The following is a 20,190-nucleotide window of genomic DNA, read 5'->3' on the forward strand; positions in this document are numbered from 1 at the left end:
CATCCCTTAGCCCAGTCAGGTTGACACATAACAACATGGTTTGAGAGTCAAGAACATATAAAAGAAAAACAAAGTGTAAAGAAAACAAAGTGAAAATTTTCTTTCCATCCCCATCCACTATCTTCCAGTTTCCCCACCCTACTGTCACAGAGTTTGCAGTATACTGAAAGTAGACAAGCAAGAAATTTTAATAAAGTGCAATAGTACACAGTCTTCTCATTATCAGTGATTCTTGGTGGCGTTTCAGGGTTCCGGGAGGAGGGGGTTTCAGAATCTTGGTCTGGAAAGTTTCAGTCATAAGATTTTAATATTTATCAAAGAGAAGTTTAAAAAGATTGAAAAACACTGAGTTAAAGGAAAAAACTGCCCTAGATGAAAGAAAATGGGTCATTGTCCTGCTTCTTGGGATCTCTATTGCAATAATCACCTATATGTGTGGCAACTTCCTGGAGGTTACTGACATGAAAATGTATTCTAAAGTAATTTGAATGTGTTATGCTCTGGCCACTTACTAAACTGTGTAGGTGAAAAGTATATATAATTGTAATATATCATTACAATTATATATACACAACATATAAATGTAATATATTGTACATAATATTGTATAAATGTACCTTTGTTGTACAATATTGCTGTGCAATATAATTATAAAATTTTCAAATCCTATATAAATAAAACTCTTATTTGCATGACTGTAACCCTATGAATAGTTATAGAAATTAATAAATTAGTTTCTTAGAAAGTTTCTAGAGCCCATAAATATTTAAATATTTGAGCCTAAAGTTTTTCATCAATACTTTAGATGTTTTTCCCTGGACAAAGGAATCTCTATTTTTCATGAAATCATTTTTCTATTTTAGCATATGTTCTCTTTTCATTTTAAAGTTGGCTATCTTCATTATATAACCCACAGGATATATGAGTGAGGTAATCTACTCCCCCCTCCGGCTGGAGGGAGAATGTTTTCCTGTGCCACCATGTAATTTGCTTTGCAACAATTATTGCTATTTGTAACCATATCTTGTGATCACAAGACACATGTAGCTAAATTTAGAATCTGTTGAGAACACAGAAGGCAGCAGTACTACATCTAAATATCATTGACTTAATGATTTTAACTCAAAAAATTTTAAAGCTCAAATGCATCAATCTAAATTATCCATTTCTGAAATGTACTTTAGATAAATCCTTTCAAATGTTCTGTTGTTGCAAATGGTTGCCCTTATGCATTATTTTATTTCTCTAAATCCCTGCAATTTCCTAACCTCATTTCCAGTGAGATGATTTATAGATGATTTATCTCTAGATCTTATTCTTAAAAATTATAGAAGCCAAACTCATGTGTTCCAGATTGTTTAGGGATTTATGCCTAGAAGCATGTGGTGCCTAACAATCCTTTCCACTCCTTTGATTAAGGAATATTAGGTGTGTAATCTTTTACCAATTATTTTAGATAAAATTTATAAATGTTTCTTGGGCTCCTTTTTTTGCCCTAGTTTTCCTTTTAAAAAGTACCAAAACATTCAACCTAAATCATAGATTAAACAGGGAAACATTATGTTTGTTTAAATATGTTATCTTAGGTAAAGTTTTAGATTTCATATATACTCATAATGTATTTTCCACGTACTGCTTAGAATGTTTTCTTAAATTTGTACCTCAAATAGGTTTAGGTTATAAGATAGAAGATAAAGGAAGAAAAGCAACACCGAGCATATTTTATTCGTCTTGAAATGTTATTGTTATTTTCCTTAAAAAGGGATAAAGTAGGACATTAATGGCAGTTTTAGCAGACAGGTTGTCTTGTGACAAAGGTCAGTAATAAATCGATTGCCCCATTCTACCTTTTCTGGTAACTAAAGTTTACATTTGGGAAAGTCACTTTTTATGAATTTATGATGAGAAAGCAGGGAAAGGATAGAAACTTGTGCAGCTGACTTAAATTCTTTTTTGGAAGCAAGTGGGGTATAAATAAATATCATATCTCATCCTGAGTTGTTTTCATGACTTAATCACACTGTTTGAGAGTGAAGGAAATTGCCCAGTGGGTCAATTCCTTTAGGTCACCAGGTGCCAATAGAAAAGGAAGTCTACAAATTCCCCTGGTTTGGAGGCAATGATTTCTAGTTCTGAGCTCCTCCCTCCGTCACAGTATATTCATCTGGAAAGCATTTAGTCATTTTTAAGGAGATTCCAAAATGAGGCAACCCCTGGTCCACCGTCTGCCTCTCACAAAGGGTCAAATACATGACCAACAAAGACATAACATTTCTGAGCCATATGGAAGAAATAATGGACTAAATGGGACCCTGATCACTAAAAAGAATAGATGCAAATCTTAAGAAGAAAAGTTTATTTTCTCACCAGCTCCAATATTTCTATAATACTTAAAGTTTCTCAAAAGCTAAAGAAAAATATTAAAATATTTCAGTGAAGTGTGGCATTGTTGCTGATTTTTTATAAGGTTGTGCTACATTTACATGACATGATTTGGCTTTAAATGATCATGGCATGTTAAGTGGAATTAAATTAATAAAAATTAATCCTAAAAACTAAATAATAATAATTTCCTAAATAAGTATCTAAGGTAAAAAAAATATATAAATTTATCTAGCTTTTAAATTCTTCTCTTTTTTTTTTGCTGGCTGGCCAGTACATGAATTAGTAATTATTCAGCAGAAGAATTTCTTCATTTCTTCTTGCTGGTTATCTTTCAAGATTCAGGTGCAATCTTTCACCCAGCTCTTTCAATAAAACCATTCATTTAAACCTATTATTAAATAAACTTTATTACCTTAACATTTCATGTTGTGAGATTCTTATAGCCAAAATAATTGGCTTATTTTCCTGGGTGATATTTCAAATTCTTGTGAAAAATGAATAGTTGCTTGGAAAAGGGGGCTAAGTCATAATGTCATCTATGGCATTGCCCCAAACTATTACTCTGCTCATATAGTTTCCCTTCTTTCAACTTATGGCATTCTCTATTTTTTGATACCTGTCTTGAAGTTTTCTGAATTTTGCATCTTGAATATCAAACTGTTCTTCTTTATATGCCCACCCAAGGAAACAATCATGTTGAAATACCATATTTTGTATGCAAAAGCCATTATATTTCTGTCTGAACTTTTAAAAAAGATGAGGAAATACTACAGAATATAGAGCCCTGTTGCCAATATTCTGTAATATATAAAGAAGAAGCAATAGCATGTTAACTACAATTTTGATCCTTACAATCAAATGAATGTATTACATGATAAATTGTTCATGGTCTACACCTCTGGTCTTAATTAGCCATCTCAAAACCCCATGCTGTGTGTAGGTCAAATGGGGTCATAAAGAACATAAATGGCTTACTTCAAACCAACATCACAATTAGAAAGTAACTTAAAATACGTGCTTTATTAGTACTCTAGATTTAGCATCATCATCTTATGAAAAATAACCTGTAGTACCAGAATTATTAATTTTCTTTCAGTGACAGATCCGAATCAAATTCCATGTAAATTAAACAAGGGAAGAAACCAAATTGGAGTTTCACTGAATAGAACCTACAAAATTTAGTTTTTCTTAATTGTGGTGGATTTCTTTGAAACCTTAGACCAGTTAGATATTAAACAGCTAGTAGGAGTTCATACATCATTAGAGATTATGCTAGGCTACTATAGATTAAGATTTCAGAGGACAGATTTCAGGCCTTGTTTATATGTATCTCCAGAAATTATCCCAGGACTTGACACAAAATGTTGAATGACAATGCATATGAAATTAATACCTTAAAAAACAACCTCAAAATTCTATGAATTTAGTAATAATACCAGTTTATCACTCAGAGCATTTTACTCGCCCCATGAAAAGATGCTTCCAGAGTTGTTTAATTTTGTTGTTGTCAGATGAAAATGAACATTTGAAGAACGTTTGTAAAATTACTACTGAAGACAATCATTTTGCAATTCATCATTCCCTACATTAGATTCTGTGTGATATTCCTTCCTCAGTTTTAGAAAACAGCTTACTCGTCCTAGCGACTTAGGGTATTAGAATTCTATAGCCTATTGTTCCTCCCTTTTCCTTGCTTCCCAGGAAGACCTAGACCTAAATTTAATGCCTAATTATATTTTCAGTATTAGTTTGGGTGTTTTTGCAGTTATCTTCTTCTTTTCAATATTTCCCTTTATATTTTCATAGCCTAGTCCTTTTTAGAAATGTGTGCTATGTATTACAAATTAATAATGTCAGTGGTTTATCATTAACCCTTATCTTCAATTTTTCTTTAAAGTTTCAGAAAACATTGTTGAACACTCCTTGAAAGTCTCCTTCCTTACCTTTGATAATATTCTTTTAGGCAACAATTAATTATTGAGTACTGACTACGTGTCAGGTACTGTTGTGATTCTTCTCCTGATTCATTGATTACTCTTCCTCATCTCATTCACTCTTTCCCTCTTCTGCCCCATAAATGGCACAGATCCACCAAGATTGGGTCATTGGTTCTATGATTTTCTTGCTCTGTATTCTGTCCCTTGATTTAGGAACACAATCCCTTACTTGAAAGTCTTGGTATGCTTCAGAATTCAGAATTTTTGAATTTTTAGCAACGTCATAGGGTATATCTACCATATGTTATATAACACTCTCCACAGAGAGAGGGGCAACATACTGTAATCAAATATATTGCTATTTCTGCAGTGAAATATGAGATAAAGACTATAAATAGCTTCACTAAAATTCTTATCAGCTTTTGCTGCCAAATGAGTTTTGACCTAAACTTAGGAAAAAGATTGTGGTTTTCAAACCATTTTAGATTTTGAAATTGCAGATAAGGGATGATAGACCTCTTAAACTCTCCTTACTTTAAAAAATATTTTAGGTAGATTGTTTCTCAAATCTGTCTGGTCCCACATTTCCAAATACCTTCTGGACGTCTTCACTAAGGGTCTTATCAACTCCTTTAATTTGTAATGAACCAAATTTATTGCCTCCTAAGCCACTGACCTTTCATGGTTCTTAATGTGTTTAGCTCTCAGCATCATAACTGAATCCTATCGAGTACACTATAATATATTCTGAACTCCTTGCTGCCTATCCTTTCGAGAGCAGATGAGATCAGGCGTGTTCAGGCTGGTATGGCCGGAGACCTTGCCACCACTCCCTGCCATCTATCCTTGCCTATTACAGCTTAGGCCTTCATTACTTCTAATGGCTTTGTGGCTCCTCAAATTAGGATGGATCCATTAATTCATTCATGCACTATGTTAGACATTGGTAAATACTGGGCCGGCCTGGTGGCGCACTGGATAGTGTGCCGCTTGGGAACGCGGCGGCGCTCCCACCGAGGGTTCGGATCTCATGTGGAGACCGGTTCCCGCTCACTGGCTGAGCGCGGAGCGGGTGCAACACCAAGGGTTGCGATCCCATTGCCGGTCCCCGGTACGGGCGCAACACCGAGGGTTGTGATCCCGTTACCGGTCAGTAAAAAAGACAAAAAGGAAAAAAAAAAATACTAATAGACAGGTTTCTTAACTTCAGGTTCCTCATCTACAAGGTCCTCTTCTTAGTGGGAAAGACTAATTAAAGCACTGGTTAAATAAATTAGCAAACATTAGGTATAATAGACTATTTTGCAACCATTAAAGAGGATGGCATAGCTCTATATGTCAATTGCCAAGACATATTAAGGAGAAATGCATGTGGCAGAAGGGTATATTGAGGTCCTATAGACAGATGGCTTATCTGTTTAGAGAAAGATCTGGAAATCTATACACCAAGCCATAGCAGTGTTTTTGAGGAGACGACTTTATTTTCTAATTTAATTTTTAGTGCTTTAATTAAAAAAAAAAAAATATATATATATATATATATACACATACACATATATACATACACGTGTGTGTGTGTGTGTGTGTGTGTGTGTGTGTTCTAATAAAACAAAATGGATATCAGGAAGTTAAATATGATTAGAGGTATGAAAGAGGAATTTAACGTAAAGGGATTAAACTCTGCTTAAATTAGGAAAATCTTAATGTTTTAAATTTAATGTTCTTAATGTTTTCCTTTGGGCACAAAAACAGATATTCTTTTTTTTTTGTCTTTTTTCGTGACCGGCAATGGATCGCAACCCTCAGTGTTGCGCCCGTACCGGACCGGGACCGGCTACAGGATCGCAACCCTCGGTGTTGCCCCCGCTCCTCGCTCAGCCAGTGAGCGGCCGGTCTGTATGTGGGATCCGAACCCTCGGTGGGAGCGCCACCGCGCTTCCCAAGCAGCGCACATTAGCAGTGCGCCACCGGGCCGGCCCAGAAACAGATATTGTAATCAGAGCCAACAGCAGGTTCAGTGGTACCCTATTCTTAAAGGGTATATATAGTGTGTTCTGGGAGTGGCAGATCAGGTGCTCAAGGGTAGCTTCAAGGGGAAAGCAGGATTTGAGACTGCAGTAAGATGTGGTCAGTCTGTGAAGGGCCTCAACTACTAGTTGGAAATATGGGCCTGATCTAGTCAGTGGGGAGTCTCTGGATTTTCTTTTGGCAGCTGGCCAACATGGAGAACTGAACCCTTAACCTTGCTGTTACAAGGCAATGCTCTAACCAACTGAGCTAACTGGCCAGGCTTGGAGGTTGTTTTTTAAAAATATGCTTAACTAAACTGTAATCTTTATTCAGATTTCAACAGTTTTTCCATTAATCTCTTTTCTGGTCCAGGAGCCAATTCAGTATCCTACATTACATTTCTTTGTCATGGTCTCCTTCATCTCCTCTGCTTTGTGTTTCTCAGTCTTTCCTTGTTTTTTATGACCTTGACAGTTTTAAGGGGTGCTGATCAGGAAGTTTGCAGACTGTCCCTCAGTCTGGGTTTGTCTCATGTTTTCTCTTGATTAGATTGTAGTTAAGGGTTTTGGAAAAAATACCACAAAGGTGAAGTGCCCTTCTTATCACATCATGTTAGAGGTCACATGATATCCAGATGATATCACTGATATTAACCTACATCACTTCTCCACTATAAGCTTCCCAGGAAGTTTCCCCCTTTTTATACTTCTAAGGCTTTTAAGCTTTACCACATATTATGATATGTAAAGGCAATTCTCTTGGTAGGGTGATAGAGAGGGTGGAAACAGGAAGGCCAGGTATACAGCTATGGTTGTTACAATAATTCAAGTGAGAGATGACAATCATCAGAAAAGGATTGGAGGTACTCAAGTTTTTCTGGCAACTGGGTGACTTATGGTAGCTTTAAAAGAAACAGGACAAATCAAAACCACTTCACACCCATTACAATGGTTTTAATAAAAAAGTCAGATAATAACAAGTGGTGAGGATGTGAAGAAATTAGAATCCATACCCTGTTGGTGAAAATGTGCAGCCACTTTGGAAAACAGTCTGGCAGTTCCACAAAAAATTTAACATATTTACATTTGAAGCAGCAATTCCACTCCAAGGTATAATATACCCACAAGAGATGAAAGCATTTATACACACAGGAACATATATGAATGTTCATAATAACATTATTCATTATAACCAAATAGCAGAAACCACCCAAACATCCATGAGCTGGTGAATGGATAAATAAAATGTGGTGTATCTACATCATGAGAAATCATTCAGCAATAAAAAGGGTGAAGTGCTGATACATGCTACAATGTAGATGCACCTTGAAAACACTATGCTAAGTGAAAGAAGGCTACCAGAAAAGACCATGTATTACATAATTCTATTTATATGGAATGTCCATAATGGAAACAAATCTAGAGATAGAAAGTAAATTGGTTGTTGCTTAGAGGGAGTAGGTGGTGATGGTGAAGGAACTGGGCTAAATGGTAACTAGGTAAATGGTAGGGGGTTTCCTTTTGGGGTGATGAAAATGTTCTAAAGTTGATGATGGTGATGGTTGTACAACTCTGAATACACTAAAAGCCACTGAATTATATCTTTGAAATAGGTGAACTGTTATGATATGAGAATTATATCTAAATAAAATTATTACAAAAAAATCTGGAACACATGGCAGGCGAACTATATTTGCTCAAACTACATTCATTCAAATTGAAGTGCTGATGGGACATTCAGGTGTAGATGTCGAGCAGCTCAAAAATGAGGTTGGGGCTAGAGATATGGCCCCATAAATCATTACCATAAAGAATTCCTTCAACAGAAAGCAAGATACTCAATTCATCTAGTCCAAATTACTAAACATGTTACCTCAAGGGAAGGTTCCCAGCATGATACCCTGAACACTTAATAGCACTGAGTTTTCTAGGGTTAATTGAGAATTGACTCTCTTCACTGGTAATAGAGACAACACTGTGTTATGGAGACTGGCTGATGTCTTGCCTCACTTTCAACTATAATTGTGTTTACTTCATAAAATAAAATGTTTTACCATACACGGCAATGTCCCCCAAGTAATCTGCCGCAATGTATTTGGGAATAATAAAAGCTGAAATTAAAACAGAAATAATGAGAAAAAAAAGTTGAAATTTAAGACTTTATCAATTTAGAATAAAAATATTTGCCATAATTTACAATCTAAGTGGATTTGACGTTACTTTATTTCCTCACTGAAGAGAATGGGGTCAAGTCCTAAAACCTAACTGGCCACATAGGTCATCACAGTTACTCTGCATTGCACCTATCCCACACCTAACACACCCCTCCCTGACCACCCCCAACATTACTTGGTGGTAGACAGGAATTCCATACTAAGGATAATAATGGCAGAAGGAAGAAAAAAAAAAAAAATGATTCCACCAATTCTTTTAATGGTCACGTATCCCTTTTTGGCACTAGTAAATGATCTGTTTTAAAATCCAGAAAAAGAGATACTTTACACATTACAGAAGATACAGGGTTCTGTTTGCTCTTTGAATTTCTCAAAATCACTTTCTCAGTAGAGTTTCAAGGAAATAATTAACATAATATAGTCTATGAGAATGGTGAGTAAATCTTTAACACAGTTGGTCAGGTCTAAGTCCTGAACTTACAAGCTATGCAATTCCAAGTTTGTGCTAGAATACGTGACTAAAAGAATAAAAATGAAATGACCAATAGTACATACCATTTTAATTTTTATTTATAAAATAGAAACCTAAACTCAGACAATTGCTTTGTTCTTACATCTAATGTGACCATATACCAGAGAAGCAATTCTTTGTAAAATAACTTAGATAACAACTGTCAATATAACAATTCCATCAGAAACTGCAGATTGAAATATTTAAAGTTAGGTAAATAAAATTCAGAAAAGAGCAAATTAAATATTATAAATCAGAGGAATCTCTCCTTGAAACATGAAAATCCTTTTATATAGTCTCCAATGTAGTCTCATTTACAATCATAAAAAAAATACATTAAGATTAATCATACTGCACAATCCCTAAAGGAAAAAACTGAGGGAATTCATGGATAATTTTCACAGCTTCATTGTAAAGTCCAAGATCTGAAAGAAACATTTAACCAAACATTTAATTTACAGTGGGAAATTATAACATCAATTATCATACAAAATATTTCTACCTATTTCTCTTTTCTCTCCCTTTGAGAGGTCAACTTATTTTCACAATCCAGTTTCTGAAACTGAGATATGGATCATCGAATTTATTTAATTGTGGTTCCAAGAAAGAAAAGATATGGGAGACAGGAGATCATCTATTTTGATGTCCATTATAGGCAGCTTCCTCCTGGTCATGTTTTAGGTGTTATGCATTGTTCCATGCCTTCAATTCATATATTAAAACATAACAAAACAAATTAATGTTATTTTTGTTTGCCATATTGTAAAACTTTCTCTTTCCACGAATATTAATTAATCTTTACTGAGTTTCCTCATGCAAGCATTACTTAGAAACAGGCCAAAATGTCCTCCCATTTTCCTCTGAGATCAGAAAATTCTATAGAAATTGGAAATATGGCAAGACTGAGACTCAAGATCAACACATCAAACTAAGAATAAAATTGTTTACCTCATAATTATAAGAAACCACTAACTACTAGAATGCTTTATTTACCAAAAGGATTGTTATCTTCTTTAAACTGGATATAAGATGCACACATGATGGTTGCCTTGGCCGTTACTCTTCCAACTACTTCCACAATTCCAGAGATTTCTTCATCAAGCTAAGACATAGAACAAAACGTCAGCTTGGTATTATCACATTTTCAGTTGATAATTAATTTAGAAAACTGTTATAAAGTTTACTAATCTTTCCTTTCATGTAACAAAGTAATTTTAAAATTTACAAATGCAAAAATTGAACTGTAACTTGTTCAAAATTGTTTGAGTACTTAACTGTCATATTACCTTTACTAAATGCTTCAGGTAGTAGCTTCAGGTCCAAAGATACAGTTAAATGTTTTATTTTTTTATTTTTTATTTTTTTCCTTTTTGTCTTTTTTCGTGACCGGCAACGGATCGCAACCCTCAGTGTTGCGCCTGTACCAGACCGGGACCGGCAACGGGATCGCAACCCTCAGTGTTGCGCCCGCACCTCGCTCAGCCAGTGAGCGGCCAGTCTGTATGTGGGATCTGAACCCTCAGCGGGAGCGCCGCCACGCTCCCAAGCGGCGCACTGTAGCAGTGCGCCACCAGGCCGGCCCCACAGTTAAATGTTTTAAACTGAAGACAAAATCACTTAAACATACTGAGAATGTTCAGCATTTTTATAAGCAGTAATTTGTTTAAAAGGACCCATTGAGAGGAACATTCTATAATCTATATTTTATAAAGTATGTTTGGTATATATTAACCAAACAGCATATAGACTTGTATTCATAAAAGATGAGGAAAATATTTTTAAGCACATTAAACATACAATACAAAAATAAATGAAAACTGAAAATATATATAAACAAAAATAGAAAATAAAATTTAAAAATTTAAAATTCTTGAGGAAGGAAAAAGCAATTTAAATGGAAGATTGTTCTCATGTGATTTTATGGTTTTTCCATAAGGAATGAGAATTGTTATCCAGTGTTTAAGGGATATATTAAAAAATCATGGAGTCCAAAGAATCATTGGTTAGATATGTAAAAAGGGAAATATAATCAGAGAAGACGACAAGAATTTAATTTTAGAGCCAGCGTAGTTTTATAAGTTCATCCTTTATGCATCACTCTAAAAATCAGAAACATCAGCAACAAACGAAACCAAGATGAAGGATTAACTATAATACATATAGAATTAATACTTAAACATACAGGCTCCATCAACTCAATGGTTCCATTTTTTCCTTCTCCATCTGAAAGAATAAACATTTTTCCAGTGGGATGAATCTAAAACAGAAGCATAAAATTAAAAAAAAACAGAACACAACACATAAACAAAACCTTTAAAATCTCATTAAAATTTTTTTTAAAGTTTGACAAAAGATGAGCAGATTGCCTCTTATTTACTTAGGTGACCACGAAGCAATTGTTTTTTGAGCAGTTTACTTGGTTCAAATTATAATCTTGTTACCAGATCTGGTCATGGGATCCCTAGTTGATTTTGAATGTCAGATAAACAACCAACCAAAACTTTTTTAGTATAAGTAGGTTCTGTATTTTTATTTGCTAAATCCGGCAACCCTACGCTAAGAACAAATTAAAGGAGGCTCATACTATTTAAAAGTGAGATCTGCAGGCAGTCATGACTTATTATAGTACATACCTCACAGAGGGTATACTTTAAAAATTAGGCATGATGAAATAAAAGGAGAACTGATTGCCAGAAGATCTGGGTTCAACTCCTGGGAGGCGACTGCAAACAGCACAGTCAGGTTTGAATGCTAGCTTTGCCTATTGCTGTGGTCCTGGGCATTTTAGTTAACCATCCACCACTCCTACAGTTTCCCTACCTGTGAAGTCGAAATAACATCCATTTCACGGAAAGGATGTATGGATGAAAAGAGGTACTAACTAAGCCTTTATGTAGCAGTTTTCTTTCCTTCAGCTCTCTCAGGTCACTGGTTCTGAGACTTTGGGCCTGTTTTCCCTATAGGATGAGGGGGCTGCACTCTAACTCTGGGGTAAGATAACAGGGTGCCATAGGATCTGGAAGGGACAATCAAGGAATGTTTTATGGAGACTGAGACTCAAGACCAAAACATCAAATTAATAATAAAATTGTTTTCCTCATAATTATAAGAAACCACTGGGAACAAAGACAATTGGAGAAGAGAAGCAAGCAAGTAGATTAGCCTAGTTGGCGTCAGTCAAGTCTGGGTAAACTGAAAAGTCATAAGGTAGACGTGGGAGTCAGGCCTATAATTTCCTTTACGTAAATAGAGAAAACAGAGGCGAGGGGCGCTGGAATTTAGAACGTAGCGCATACAAAAACACCTCGTTTCCATGCCATAAAAGAGGCGCCAAGATGGGGTTGCAATGGCTAAAAAAAGTGTGCAAAAAGTCTCCTTATGCAAGATAAAGCAATCGGGAGTGCAGTGATGCTCTGAGGCTTTCTGTCCTCCTTCATCCTCCGTTACCCACCCTGAGTCCGCCACCATGGCGGTCACAGAGTCCCTCCCTCCGGCTACCAGGGAGCCAGGGACAGAGGGCCCGCGCACCTTTTCCAGCCTCCCTACGAAGCAGACGGGCCGGTCGATGTACTGAGTTAGCATGCTGGCATTGATGCGCGATCTGGGCATCTCCACCACGTCCGCCATGATTACAGCACAAAACTGGCGACCAGCGGGAAACAAACGAACAACTGAAACTGAGCGCCCCGCGGGTGTCTATGGGCCAGATTTCCCCGGCACCAATCAGCGAAGACTAGCGCGCAGGCTCCGCCAATCAAATGCGCGGAAACCTCCAACGCTTTCGAGCTGTCCGGGATAGGTCTGGGAAAGGGGAGGGATCAGTCCGGAAGTGGGGATCAGCTGCTTGGTGACGCGCGGCGTCCGGGAAGTTGCCCGGGGTCCTCGGCTGCGCAGTAGAGGCGAGGCTTGGTGGGGGCGGGGCCCGGGGCCCCAGGCTTCCCTCCCGCGCTCTCGGGCCTCCCGGCGGCAGCGTGACCCCGGAAGTGGGGTGTCGGACTCCAGTGCCAGTGCGGCCGGGGACTGCGGCGCGAGCCTCAGGTACCTCTTCTCGCGGGAGGCGCTGCAGCCTCACTGTTTCCCTTCTCCCCGCGGACTGTGTCGAAAGAGCGAGGCGACAGTGGGGCGCCAGCTCCCGCAGTGGCGCTATCGGTGCGGCACACCGGTTAAGGTTATCCGCTTCCCCTCTTTCCGGTTCTGCGTCGGGGACGCGGGATTCTTGCTAAATGAAACCTAGGGTTCGGGGGTTTTTTGATGCACACCCTCCTGGAGACCAGAAGCGGGGTCCTCAATGAGTTTTATCACTTTCTTCAGGCTGTTGCTCGGTGGCAGAGGGTTGGTTTAACCCCCAAGCCGCGTCACTTCACAGCCTCAGTTTTCCCACCTGTAAGAAAGGGTTGACCGGAGTACCTCTACAGCCCTTTTGAGTCCTGGCGGTCTGGCCACATTGCGGAGGTGCGGTTCTGTCCGTCTTCAGTGTTGGCAGCGAATAGTGCATCTGAGGAGTGGTGGGGGGAGGACCCCTGGGCAAGACCGGAGGAGGAGACAAGCTTAAGTAGTCGTTAGACCCCCAAGCTAGTGCTTTTCTTCCTTTTTATTTTATTTTTTTTATTTATTTTATTTTTATTTTTATTATTTTTTTTTTTTATTTTTTTTGTCCTTTTTGAGACCGGCCGCACCGCACTCAGCCAGTGAGCGCTGTGAGTGCACCGGTCATCCCTATATAGGATCCGAACCCGCGGCGGGAGCGCTACTGCGCTCCCGGTGCCACACTCTCCCGAGTGCGCCACGGGCTCGGCCCTAGTGCTTTTCTTCCTGAGGCGTACTGTTCCCATGCGCAAAATGAGGGGATTAGACTAAGTGATTCACAAGGTCCCCACTGACTCTTGGCCTTATGATTAACGGCTCTTCTCAGTCCCCCATCAGTCTTTCCACCATTGCCTCCACATCCTGGGACTCTGGAGGGGAGTTCTGGAGATTTGGGGGGAATCTCGAATCTGTCGCTGCCTCATCGTGTGGCCCAAAACCGGTGGCTGTTGATTCTTCGGGTTTTTACCTGCCAGGATTGGTAGCCGTTTTGCCAGGTATATTCCACAGTGAGTGCACATAAAAATACCTTCAAACGGTGAGGCAGAAATTGGAAAAAAATTTTTCATTGGGTATTATAATTTCGTGAAAACTGAATCTGTGAATTTGCCCAAAGCCACAAATTCAGGTACATAGCTGGAGTCTCCAATTTAGTCCGCAGTTGCCTTAAGCAAAAGAGATCCGTTTTGAGACTTCACGTAGCAATTTAAGATTAAAATCTGTGTGCTGTATGTTAAATGATAATTAGTCTCCCTCGGTGTTTACTTAGCACTTAATATGTTTGTCTTAATTTTGCTGTCACTAAGACAAGTTTAAAAGATTTTATTAAACAGATGTAGGGTGCCACTCAGTTTGTGTATAAAAGAGTGGTGGTTGTATTGGTGCAAGTCAATAAAGTCTATTTTATATTTCTACATAAAGCCTTAAGATCTTTTGCACTTTAGCATTGCTTTGGAAAGCAAGTCGATGTGCCATTGTATAGGGTAGGGTATACAAGAATGTCTTTAATGTAATAGTAGTTTCTTAAAAAGAGCAGCCCTTAAAGTACCAGATGCTAATACCATGTTTTACTACAGTTAAAACACCACTTTTAAGCAAAGGCATTTTTTTTTTAAACAGGGAGATGAGCAAGAAGATAATTTAAAACAGCCTTTTGTATATTTTTTGAGTCACTTAAAATTTATTATGAAGTATATAATGCACAGAATATATATAGCTGATATGTATAGTTTCGAGAGACGTGAAATGAACCGTTGTGTGTCATTCAGCTTAAGAAATGGAATTTTACCAGTTAGTAGTTTACACTTCCCCAATTAAGTCCCCCCTCCTTACCAGCCAGAAATAAACACTATGTTGAAATTTTTGTTAAGCTTACTAAGTTTTTCTAGGTAGTCTTATTACTCATGCAGGCATTTCTAAACGGTATCTTGTTTAGTTTTGCCAATATTTGATCTTTATATTAGTGGAATCATATATACTTCTGAAATTTTTTTTTTCTTGTTTTTGAGATTAATCCATGTTGATGAATGTAGGTGGAATTCATTCTTTTCATCATACTGTATCACTCTGGTTATTGACTGACATTTTTTTAAACTACAAACCAATCTTATTTTATTTTTTCTTTTGCATCTTTTTTCTTTTTTTAAATGAAACATAATTGGTTATACATATTTATGGGATACAGAGTTATGCGATACAGAGTTGACTCAGTATTTGTGTACAATATGTGATGATCGAATTAATATTATTGTCATGTTCAACATTACAAATTGTAATTATTCTTGGTGTCCCTTACCCAATTTCTCCTTAGCTCTCCTCCCCCTACCCCTTTCCCAAAACTAGTAACCATGTATCTGTTCTCTCCTTCTGAACTTTCAGCATATTATTGTGCAGTCTGTCTTTCTCTCTTTTTTTTCTTTCTTTCTTGCTTCCCACTTATGAGTGAGGACATGCGGTATTTCTCTTTCAGTGCCTGGTTTATTTCACTTAACATAATTTTCTCCAAGCTCACCCATGTTGCTGCAAATAGCAGAATTTCATTCTTTTTTATGGCCGAGTAGTATCCCATTGTGTATATATACCACATTTTCCTTATCCAGTTGTCCATCGATGGACATTTAGGTTGGTTCCATATCTTGGCTGTTGTATATAGAGCTACAGTGAACATGGGAGTGCAGGCATTCCTTCGACATGATGATTTCCATTCCTTTGGGTATATACCCAGAAATGGGATTGCTGGATCCTATGGAAGTTCTATCTGTAGTTGTTTGAGAAACCTCCATACTATTTTCCATAATAGTTGTACTAATTTACAGTCCCACCAACAGCATAGAGAGTTCCCCTTTCTCCACATCCTGGCCAGCATTTGTTATTCTCTGTCTTTTTGGTAGTAGCCATTGACTGACATTTTGATTGTTTGCAGTTTTCTGTTGCTTACAGAAGCTGCTATGAATATTCTTGTACCTATTTCCTGGTGCATTTGTGCAAATGTATATCAATAGAATTGCTGGAGCATAGGGTGTGGATCTTCAGCTTTACTTATAAAATAAAATGATTTCCCTGTAGGGTGGTACCAATTATCCTCTTATTAGGAATATAGGAGAGTTCCAGTTGACCCACCTTGGCAACACTTGAAGTTTTCTCTCCCTGATCTGATGGATATGAAATGGTTTCTTGTTGCGATATTAATTTGCATTCCCTGGACACTGATAAGGTTGAACATCTTTTCAAATATTTTTCTCTTCCTTATTGATTTTTGAGAGCTTTATATATTAGTGTGGATAGTAATGCTACAAAGTATTTTCTCAATTTTTGGCTTTTGCATTTTCTTCTTTCATTTCTTTTTTTCATTAGAAAAGATCTTTTGATATAATTAGAAATTTTTTTCTTAAATTTAATGTAGTTGAAAAAGTTTTAAAAATCTTATTTAAAAATCTTTTCATACATCAAGCTCTTAAAGGTATTCTGTATTTTTTTTCCTAAAATTTTTATAGTTTTGATTTTTATGTTTAATATGCCATCATCTAGAATGAAGTTTTTATGTATGTTGTCAGATAGGGGTTCGGTTTCTTTGTTTTGTTTTCATTTCAGTGTCCTAGTATCATTTATTGACTATTATCACATATTTGCCACTGGCCTTCAATGTCACCTTAAGTTTATGGATATGCGCGGAGTGTGTTTCTGGGCTCTCAATTCCATTCTGTTGGTCTAGTCTTCTGTTGTGGGGGATATCACACAGAGGAATCCAAGGCCAGCATCAGTGATGCAGTTTTACAGCTCTTTATTTCGTCTTATAGCTCTTTGTTCAGTGTTACAGCACCTTTTTGCTTGCAAGCAAGGAGAGCACTGGGGAGTGAAGACTCCTAGACCAGTGTCTTTCCGAACAAAGGAAAGAGGCAGTCTTAGCCAAAATTCCCACCCTAACTTCCTGCCCAAGTTCCCATTTAGGTCCTCTAATGTAAATGAGGGAAGCAGTCCTGCTAATTTGTATTGGCTGATTATGGGACACAGTCCATTGGTCAGCTCTGGAGCCTAATTTGCATCCAGACCTTAGGGCAGTGTAAGACTGTTGTTGTCTCCTATTAGCACATGGATACAGGAGAGTGCAGGAAGCAGGCAAACTAAGTCGTAGGAGCCAGAGTTTGCTATTAAGACAGTCAAGCATAAAATTTCTAAAATGGTTTCTCGAGTGAAAAAAAGGGAGAGGCTTAACAATTAGAAAATGCTCAGGGTTCCCTGCAACACTGTCCCTGTACCACTACCCATTTTCTTCAATAGTGTAGCCTTGTGATAACTTTTGATGTCTGGGGCAGTATTCCTCAGGAATGTCTTGGTTTTGTTGTTTCTTTGATGTTCCATATAAAATTTAGCTTGTCAAGTTCCATGAAAAATGGTGTTGGGATTTTGATCAAAATTGCATTGAACCCTTAGATCTGTTTTAGGAGAAGTAACATCTTAATAACATCTGTTACTATCTTTGAACTATTTTGGTCCTCTTAAAATCTTTCTGAAAAGTTTCATAATTTTCTACATAAAAATTTTGACTTCTAGGTTAGATTTATTTCTAGGTACCTTGTTTTTGTTGCTATTATACCTGGTTTCTTTGTTTAAATTAAAGCTTTTAACTGTTGCTGGTATGTAGAAATGCTATCCTGGTAAACTCTTATTTCCAATAATTTTCTATCAGATTCTTTTGAATTTTTTTTGTTTGTTTGTTTGACTAGTAAGGGGATTGCACCCCTCGGCTTTGTGTCGTCTGCACCACGCTCAGCCAGTGAGCGCACTGGCCATCCCTATAGGGGATCCGAACCCACAGCCTCGGTCTCGGTGCTAACAGTACCACACTCACCCGAGTGAGCTACAGGGCTGGCCCAGATTCTTTTGAATTTCTATTCATATGTGTGTAATTACAGTTTTGTTTCTTACACAATTTCTACATATTTATTTTTCTTGCATTTTGCCCAGATTAGAGCTTCCAGTACCATTTTGAATAGAAATGGTGTTTCAGTTAAGATGGGGTTTGGCTGCATAAATAAAAGTGTCTTAAATATGCAAAGACTTATTTTCACATGTTAAAGATGTTTATCAGCACCGCACTCTACCAAGTGAGCCACGGGCCGGCCCCATGTTAAAGATGTTTATAAGCATGCAACTCATCACTTGTGTGGTAGTGCCACTAAGACATCAGGGACCCAGGTTGCTTCTGTCTTTCTGTTCCTCTATGCTTAGTATCTAGTACCATATTTAAGATCACCTCATAGACTAGGATAAGTGTGGAGCTTCAGCTATCAAGCAAAGTCCCCGTTCCAGGCAGCAGAGAGGGCAGGCAAAGGATGTATGTCCATGGCATTCAGCTGCCTGTAAGGAGCTTGCCTTGGAAGTTCTTCCCAACTTGAAGTTCTGCTTATTAAGTTAAGGTATTTTCCTTTTGTTCCTACTTAGATAAGAGTTTTAATTGAATTGTTATGTAATTTGTTCAAATGTATTTTTTTTTTTTTGTGCCTTAATTGAGATGACTGAAATTAGTGTATTTTCCAGTGTTGAACCAAGCTTGCATTCCTGGAAGAAGCACAACTTGTTTATGATATATTATCTTTTATTATATATTCCTGGATTTCATTTGCTGTCTTTTGTTTAGGAATTTTGTATCTATGTTCATAAGTGACATTGGCTTGTAATTTTCCTTTCTTGTATAGCTTTTGTCAGATTCTGGTGTTATGGTTGTACTAGTCTCATGAAATTAGTGTGGAGTGTTTTTTCTATTTATTCTTCAGGATATTGTGTAAAATTGGAATTGTCTGCTGTTTGGTGGAACTCAGCTATATAACCATCTGGGTTTGGTATAAATTATCTGTGAGTACTGCTTTAGACATATCCCACAAGTATTCTGAATAAATGTTCATTATCATTAAATTCTAAGTATTTTTTACTTTACAACATATTTCTTTTTTGACTCATGGGTTTTTTGTTTCTGTTTCCAAATATATAGGTTTTATTAAAGTTATTTTGTTAATTTCCAATGTAATTGCCTTATGGTCTGAGGATATAGTCTGTCTGATATTAATTCTTTGAAATTATATGAGACTTGTTTTAAGGCTTATCAAGTACATGAACAATTTTTATAAATGTTTCATGTGTGCTGGAAAATTTTTTTTCCAGTTGTTGGATCAAACTTGTTAATTGCAGTGTTCAAATATTTCTACTCTTACTTTTTATCAGCTTAATGTCTCAATTATTGATAAATGCATGACATTTCCTGTAGATGGTAGTATTAACAAGTTTCTCCTTGAAATTCCATTGACTTTTGCTATTTTTACAGCTTTGTTATTCGATACATATGCGGATTGTGAAGTAAAATGATGAAGTATGACTATCTAATCATGCTCTTTGCCTTAAAGTTTGTTTTGTCTGCTACTGTTATGGTCACATCAGCTTTCTTTTGCTTAGAATGTGTTTGTTGTATCCTTTTCCATCCTGTACTTCACCTATGTGAGACAAGACCCATGGGCTTGGATGAGCATTACTCATCTCTGATCCCTTAATTGAGAGCTGGCCTGGCAAGTATCAGCTCAGTGTAAGAACAGGTTGATACCAGTCAGTGGAATCCGGTGGCTCCCTTTGTAACAAGGTCATTTTCTTAATCAGGAGGCTTCCCATAAGGATAACTGACTAGATGTGCGTGGGCCAGATTACTCTCAATGAGAACATTGGTGTTTGACGGATCAGGAGTGATTTGCTACTTCTCTGCTTAAGTTTTCTCCAATAAGCCTTATTTGATATTTTAAAATTTTTTTCCTCTTTTGTAACTTTAATTGAAGCATTGCTAATCATTTTTTAACTCCCTCTTATAAGCACTAAATTTTAATATCTAAATCAATTGCTATCATTTTTTTAACTCTCTTTTATAAGCACCTAATTTTAATATCTAAATCAAGTTGGGAGAAAGAAACACCATCAGGAATGTCCCCCTGGAACAAAACAATGATGTTCATTCCTCTAAACATCCACATTGAAGGTCTAAACCAAAACCAAAATAGCCCACACAGAAATAAACAGTAACAAATATAACATTCTGGGGGGGGGGGGGGCAG

General features: G+C 37.2%; 1 protein-coding gene and 1 pseudogene across 1 annotated transcript; both read right to left on the bottom strand.

The window, feature by feature from the left end:
• Positions 1–8,638: 8,638 nt before the first annotated feature.
• Positions 8,639–12,798, bottom strand: RPA3 (replication protein A3, 14kDa). Its single transcript, XM_008591539.1, has 4 exons — positions 12,545–12,798; positions 11,199–11,273; positions 10,010–10,118; positions 8,639–9,441 (listed from the first exon to the last, which is right to left on the bottom strand). Exons 1-4 carry the CDS (start codon positions 12,641–12,643, stop codon positions 9,359–9,361), a joined length of 366 nt encoding a protein of 121 aa, XP_008589761.1. The 5' UTR covers positions 12,644–12,798; the 3' UTR covers positions 8,639–9,358.
• Positions 12,771–20,190, bottom strand: part of LOC103606982 — a 20,735-nt pseudogene continuing 13,315 nt past the window's right edge.

This window comes from Galeopterus variegatus, unplaced genomic scaffold (assembly GCF_000696425.1).
Source record: "Galeopterus variegatus unplaced genomic scaffold, G_variegatus-3.0.2 Scaffold7015, whole genome shotgun sequence".
Lineage (NCBI taxonomy): Eukaryota > Metazoa > Chordata > Mammalia > Dermoptera > Cynocephalidae > Galeopterus > Galeopterus variegatus.

Bases quoted from the DNA above. Each gene is read 5' to 3' on its own strand.
- RPA3 (XM_008591539.1), bottom strand. From the start codon at position 12,643: ATGGCGGACGTGGTGGAGATGCCCAGATCGCGCATCAATGCCAGCATG. The intron at 11,274-12,544 runs GTGCGCGGGCCC...CTTCTGTTTTAG, and splicing joins TCGTAGGGAGGCTGGAAAAG to ATTCATCCCACTGGAAAAAT. The intron at 10,119-11,198 runs GTATGTTTAAGT...TCTATGTCTTAG, and splicing joins CCATTGAGTTGATGGAGCCT to CTTGATGAAGAAATCTCTGG.